This window comes from Propithecus coquereli, unplaced genomic scaffold, assembly GCF_000956105.1.
Source record: "Propithecus coquereli isolate 6110/MARCELLA unplaced genomic scaffold, Pcoq_1.0 Scaffold70, whole genome shotgun sequence".
Taxonomy (NCBI): domain Eukaryota; kingdom Metazoa; phylum Chordata; class Mammalia; order Primates; family Indriidae; genus Propithecus; species Propithecus coquereli.
In genome coordinates, this window is record NW_012153063.1 from 3181119 (window position 1) to 3188698 (window position 7580).

General features: G+C 41.7%; 1 protein-coding gene across 1 annotated transcript in view; it reads left to right on the forward strand.

Moving 5' to 3' along the window:
- PTH2R (parathyroid hormone 2 receptor) overlaps positions 1-7580 on the forward strand; it is an 84582-nt gene that overhangs the window by 56461 nt on the left and 20541 nt on the right. The window contains 1 exon segment of the mRNA XM_012661225.1: positions 5-48. Coding sequence (XP_012516679.1) covers positions 5-48 — 44 coding nt within the window.

Below are 7580 nucleotides of genomic sequence, written 5' to 3' on the forward strand. Positions count from 1 at the left end.
GGAGACATCAAGTGGATTTATCAAGCACCAATCTTAGCAGCTATTGGGGTAAGTTTAAAATCTTGTATAGTTAAAAAAAAATCCAAACTGCTACTAAAACCTAGGGAAAGTTTGTCTGTCACTTTATTCCACAGTAGGTTTGGTAAACTTTTATGTGTACAGCAATAGCTGTTGGGAAAGTCTAGGTCTGGGATCAGACCCTTATTTGTGGCTGACACTGAGACTCAATGCAGAAAGCACATAGCTTTCCTTTAATCAGCTTGCACTTGGGGACAATTCTGAGACTTCAAATTACCCATGAGCATTTATATAATATGTTTAGGGAGTTGGAAGACTCTCAATTCTTCCTTTCTCATCCATTATATAACTTCTCCACTTTAATGTTTTGATCACCTGGTAGTAGGTTGGGGTGGTAGGGAGGGAAAGATGGAATAGCAGGAGAAGAGAGAAATTACTGAGAAAGAAGGATGACAGTACGATCCATTATAAAACATCACCTAAAGCTTTTATTTGACATACTTCTCCCAAGGAGTTAGGTGGGTCCCATGCCAAGAAATACCCTGCAAGATTACGTCAATAGGTAATAGGAAAAAGGCTAGAGTCAGCAATGCACGTGGCATTGGACCTTATCTGCCTGGAATATTTCAACTGCATACTGCAGCTAGGTTGCAAAGGAAAACAAAATTGCACACTTCTTTGTGTCTAACAAAACTCACCTAAATGTTTACTCTTGACTATCCTTGAAGACTTTACAGCATCAACTTCTCTTGGTTTGAAGAAATTATACCACCTTGTGTTTTCCTGGTGTTCACGTATGCAATGCAGATTGTAAGCATCTTTAAAGAGGACTAATGTTCCAATATTAAATGTTAAATCACTTAAAAGTAATTTAGTAACCTGATTACTAATTTTTATGTTTTTCTTTATTCTCCAGTTTCTTATTTTTCCCATTTTGTTTTCTTTTGAACAACATGTCACCCACTTTATCAGCATATTGGCTTGTTAGATCCAGAAGGACGGCTATTAACGTGGTTGAGGTTTTGTACGATCATCCAAATAGTCAGATAAAAGCTTATTTACCTCATAGGAAAAATGCAGGAAGAAAAATAGAAGAGATCAGATGGAATCTTCATTTTAGAAGCCCATTTAGGTAAATGGTTAGAGGGGAAAACAAAATTAGAACACTTTTAGAGGAGCCAATTTGTGCCCCTGCTAAAACATCCTGTTAACAAATTAGACACAATTCTCTATGTCCTAGGAGAAGCTCAAAATTGGATTGTAAATAAATGAATCAATGACTGTAATTTGTGAACTCTTACAATTTTAATTTTTAATGTAAATGGAATGCTGCTATGTTAACCTAGTGATAAACCAGCCCAGAACTACAACTATATCTCTGAGAGAATGTCAATGAACTTAAAGATAAAAATGAACTACCCTGATTTCCCTTTTATCCATTGGTACTGTGTCCTTATCTATACTTCTAAGCCTTTTATTTTCCTCCTTTCTAGTTCCTCCTGTATGTGTTTGCTCCTCCATATCTTACTATTCTCTTTTTAAGGGAACAACCTATATCTTATTACTTTTTTTTACCTTCAGTGCCTTGTACTGGGACTGATAAATAAGAGTTACTAATGAATGCTCTTAAATTTACCTACATTCTTAAATAATGCTTAAGTTTGATTTTTCTTTTGATAAAAAAGAAAAAACCTATTAAAATTCAAGGGATCGTTGTAAAATTATTAGGAATTGAAGCAAAGGACAGTGGAGAAAAGTAAATCATAGGACATTTTTCATTGAAACAATTGATCTTTATCAATTTTTATTGAAACAATTGATCTTTATTGCTGGCCTCAGGGTAACCAGATAATGACAGGTGTCTACTGGGTGGGGGTTTAAGCCACAGGGATGGCAAGTGGACAGGACGTGGGTCCGAGAGAGTTGGGAGGCAAAAGAGACCAGGAACTGGGGTGTGGAACTGTGAGTACTTTCCCTTTACATGTAGAATACATTTCCCATTTCCCTGACCTGGGCCCTTCTTCCTCCCCCATCTCGTGTCACATCACCTCCTCCCTCTCTGCTGCCTTGGCTCCACACAATGGCTTTCTTTTAGTTCCATGAACACGTCATGTTTCCCACCACAGGGCCTTTGCCTGTGCTGTTCTATATGCCTAGTGTACCGTTTTCCCTGCCTAATGTCCATTCCTCCATCAGGTCCCAGCTTCAAGCCAACCTTTTCAGACAGGCCATTTCTGAGTGCCTAAGAGTGTCACAGTAGTTAAAGCACAGACTCTGGGCCAGGCTGCCTTTGTTAGAATCCCAGACCTGCCCTTTTGACGCGTGTGCAGGCTGAGATTTTATTGTGCAGGCTGGCCTTGGGCAAGTTATTTAAACTCACTTTTGCCATCTGTAAGGTGGGAATGACACTGTAAACTACACGAGTTAATCACAGGACTGCATTAGGATCAGTGGCTAGCACATAGCACTATAAGCATTAGCCATTATCATTTTTTTTTTATTTTTCGTGTGTTAATGCCTTGCCCACAACTGAGGGAGACACCCTCCCCCAACACATTATCTTAAAAAATGTCTCCATAAAGTAATAAAGATAATGTCAGTTTCTGGACAACAATAATGGTAACACTTGTGCCTTGTATATCTGTAAGTGGATGCTCAGACCTGAGAAGCACTCCCAGGGATGATCTGGCTTCCCAGACTCCACAGTCTCCCAGGGTGGCACCATCAGGGCTCTTTGGGCCATTCAGAGGCCCTCTGATCGCAGAATGTCCCCTCTCCCCATGTCCCATAAAGCCCAGCATGCCATTGGTTTGACTGTTTTAAAAGGCTGTAAAGTCATCCACCAAAAATAGTGTAATTGTTACCCGTTGTTGGTAGGCTTAGAAGTTATTTTTACCCTATCATTAAACATTTTAGTATTATCTACTTTTTGGTGTTAGAAGGCCTTACTTTGTAATCAAGAAATAGATATTTAGATTTTGAAAATGTTATTAAGCTTTTACTTTTGTAATTTTCCAGGTAAACCATTCCATGATTCACCTTCTATTCAAACACAATAAAGCACGAGGTGAGAAAAGTATAACCTAATGTTCGTGTTTTCATTTTCACTTTCTTGCTTCCTGTGTGAGGTCCAGCTCCTGAATTCAATTAAGTATTTGATTAAAAAGAAACCTGCTTCTTAAATCATCCTGTGGTCTTCCCAATGACTTGCTGGCAAACCGGGCAGACAGTAAGTTAGTACTCCTGTGTTGAACCTCACCAGCACCCTAGGTCTCCTCCCACTGGGTCTGCACGGAGATGTAAAGGAAGGGAAAGCTCTGCAACACCAGTGCATGATTTGTCTGCCCTCTGCCCCCAACCCTCCCCTTTCTCCTTAGCAGCCAGTGAGGCCCATGGTAAAGAATTTCCTTGTGCCTGTGGCTGCCAGGGGCTCTCTACTTTCGCTCCAACCCATAATTGGGTTTTAGCAATTTGTTAAACTTTTTTTTTTATAGTGAGAACACTTAAGGTTTCCCCTCTTAGCAAATGTCAAGCATATAATACAGTATTGTTAACTCCTGTACATTAGATCTTCAGAATCTATTCATCCTTGCTGTGCCTGGCTTAGTTCACTTAGCATAATGTCCTCCAGGTTCATCCATAGTGTTGCAAATGGCAGGAATTTCTTCTTTTTTAAGGCTGAATAGTATTTCATTGTGTGTGTGTATGTGTGTATATACACACACGTATATATACACACATACCATGACTGCTTTATTCATTCATCCATCAATGAACATTTAGGTTGTTCCATATCTTGGCTATTGTGAATAATGCTACAGTTGAACATGGGAATGCAGATATCTCTTTGACATATTGATTTTATTTTGATTTTATTTCCTTTGCATAAATACACGGGAGTGAAATTGCTGGATGATACGGTAGTTCTATTTCTAAATTTTTTAGCCTGTTGTTGAAGCTTTCTGCTGTATTTTGAAATTCCCTGCATGCTTCTTTCATTTCTTTAAGTTCTTTTATATCCTCTCTTAAGTTGTCTAGTTGTATAGCTCTTTTTTTTTTTTTTGAAACAGAGTCTCACTGTGTTGCCCTGGGGTGAGTGCCGTGGCGTCAGCCTAGCTCACAGCAACCTCAAACTCCTGGGCTCAAGCGATCCTCCTGCCTCAGCCTCCCGAGTAGCTGGGACTACAGGCATGCGCCACCATGCCCGGCTAATTTTTTCTATATATATATTTTTAGTTGTCCAGATAATTTCTTTCTATTTTTAGTAGAGACGGGGTCTCGCTCTTGCTCAGGCTGGTTTCGAACTCCTGAGCTCAAACAATCTGCCCGCCTCGGCCTCCCAGAGAGCTAGGATTACAGGCGTGAGCCACCACGCCCGGCCTTAAGTTGTCTAGCTCTTTAGAGGCTTTTTCATTTTTTTCATTGATGTCCTGAAATTTTTTTGGCTTCTTTTGTGTTGGTTTTCAACTTTCTCTTCCATCCCATTCATCTTATTTGCCATTCATACTCTGAATTCCATTTCTGACTTTTTGACAACTTCCTTTTGGTTGGGATCCATTGCCTTAGATCTATTGTGATCATTTGGGGGTTTCAAAATAGCTTGTTTTTTCACATTGCCAGAGTTCTTTTGCTGGTTTCTTCTCATCTGAAACCTCTTCTCTCAGCTCAGGGCAGATAAGTTTGCAGGGCACCTGTTCCCCTTTGCTGAGAACTCTCCTACTTAGTGAGAAGGAGAGGTCCTTTCTAGATGGCGCTTTTGTGATAACTCCAGAAGATTGGCCCGACAGGCCAATGATGCAGAGAGCCTGTAATTCAGGGGTTCTGTATTGTCCCATTCCCTTGTGATTGTCACAGTCCAAGCTGGTGCTGAATGATCTTTGTGTGGAGTAGTGTATTGTTCCCCAGGTCGCTGTTGTAAGCTCCAGCAGGGAGCTGGGCAAGTCCCTCTCCACAGAGGCTGGCATTATGGGTAACTGCTCTGTCTGGGTCCTGTGGTAGTGGCAGTGGCAACTAGGCAAGGCTATCTAGGCAGTGATCGTGGGTGACAGGGCTGTGGGCATTCAATCCACCCAGGTCCAGGTGTGATGGTGGCTAATGGCTAGCAGGTCTCTGGTGGAACACTGGACTGTTGGGATGGTTTCCACCTGGCAGTGGGTGGGAGCCATGGGGGTGGGGCCAGGCAGCAGGGTGGCAGCCACATGGGTGGGACGGTGGGGCCGTGGAGCCCAGTGGCAGTGTGAGAGCCTCAAAGGTGGGGCCGTGAGGCCAGGCGGCAGTTCAGGAGGGGCTCTTCCCCTGCCCAGGTCTCAGTGAGGCAGTCGCTGCAGGGCTCCTCAGTTGGCGTTTGAGGCACCCATTTTCCTCAAATTCCCCGTGGGAGGGAGGGATGCTCAGCTCTCAGTCACATGGTGTATGAGAGCATCTGCTCTCCCTCGTCCCTCCCTAGTCTGTCCAGGGGGAGGTGTCTGCAGCAAAGCCAAGCCCTATGTCGATCAGGTGCTCTGGAACTGTGAGATCAGAACGGCATCAGTTGCAGCAACCTGTGAACAGAGGCCACCAGTCCCTGTTATGCCTTCTCTAGGGAAATATCAGTGCATAGACTCCAAGCAGCTCCCTGATCAGTCCAGAGGTCTGCAGTGGTGGTGGGGGTGACCTCGCAGCTTAGGTTGCAGTGTCCACGGGGGGATCGTGGAGCCCCAGGGTTCTCTCCTCCTGTCCTTCCCCACGTGTGGATGCCTCCTCCAGGTACCTTCCAATCTTCCCAAGTGGATCACCCTGTCTCCCTCTCCTTCACTCTAAGTGTTCCCTGCCACTTCTCTGATGATTCACAGTGCTCTCTCCAAGAGGGCCCATCTGTAAGTGAGCATCCACCTGCAACTTTCAATCCTCTCCTTGAGAGCAGCATGCATGGGCTGCTTCTAGTTCACCATCTTGCCCCTCCTCCACCCCGCAACCCTGCCATTGGGATTTTGATAGGGATGGCATTGAATCATAGGTCACTTTGGGTAGTATGGACATTTTAACAATATTGATTCTTGCAACCCATTATCATAGGATGTCTTCTCATGTATCGGTTTTTTCTTTAATTCCCTTCATCAATGTTTCTTGTCTTTCAATGTCAATTTTCAATGTCTTTCACAAGACATTGGTTAAGTTTATTCCTAAGTATTTTAATCATTTTGTTGTTATTGTAAATTGGATCATTTTCTTAATTTTCTTTTTGGATAGTTCATTGTGAAATTTGTTAAACATTTTAACTGAATTCTTTTTACCAGCTCTGTGTAGCTTTTAGCATCTGCCCCAGGGAAGCAAGTGCTCACATTCCATCTATCTTTGAAGGTGCCAATCTTTCCTTAGATTTTGCGTTCAGTGATCATCTTGTAACTTGGCTCTCCAATGCATTTTAAAAAGTTTTAAGTTTTATTTTTTCAGATTGTCTAGCATTTCTTTGTCATAATGGTGGGAGTGAGGTTTGTTTTTTTTTTTAGCTTTCTACTGTTAGGGAAATATAATGTAAAACAAAATCTTCTCCTAACCCAGAAATCTCTCCACAAAGTTAGTAGAGAAAGAAAACGCTTTTAGTATTAAATTATTAAACCAGAATGTTATGTGCATTACTTTCAATCTGCTAAGAAATTGCTAAGACAAAAAGAAATCTCACCCTTTTATTTAGACAAGCAGATACAACCCTTTATATACATATTGTTTTCAAGACAAACAATAACTAGTCCTCAAGGAAGAGGACTTGACGATACCATCTGATATACATGATTCATCCTAACTTTACCTGGTAATTGGAGTGACCACCTGTATTAGCTAATTAGCTTTATCAGCAGGGAAGACAAACTTGTCATCTCTTTATGGCAGGAGGTAGTCTTGCACCTCGAAGATAGGCTCCTACAGAAGTTAGGCTCCTGCCCTCCCATAGAAACCAGCAGATGGGGATGCTATTTCCCTTGATGTTTGCATTTCAAAGAGATGGTTCCCAGGTCTTTGAGAAAGACATTCCTGGGTCATAAAGCGGACAAAAGGCCTATCTAATCTTCAAAAGGATTTGTATACATTTCAAAGAGATGAGAAAGTACTTACAAGTTTTCTAAGGTAAATGCTCTGAGAAAAAGGAGAGGAGGGAAATCTTTACCCTCATTTTCAACAAGAAGAACTAAGCCTCTTATTTTAAATTTCTTTTGGCCTTACACTAAGCAGAAGCGGAAATCTCCGGGTTAATTTGAATGTGAAATGGTCTTGTAGTGATTTCCAGCCTATGTATTTTCCTCCAGGATCTCAGACCCTTGAAGGTCTTAGGGATCTTAGGGACCATGAGGCCCACATCCCTCATTTCAGCTTATAAAAGAAGAAATGAGCCCAGAACTTAATCTCTGTGTTTAGAGTGTGGTGCTTTTTGCTATCAGTTGTTCTGTGTCATTAAGCCAGAAAGGATGAAGATAATATTAATAATAACAACAATAAATAAGACATAGTTCTTACCATGTGCTGGACACTGTTTTAAGCGTACTATATACAGCAATTTATCTAATTTTCGCAATAACTCTGAATAAGGA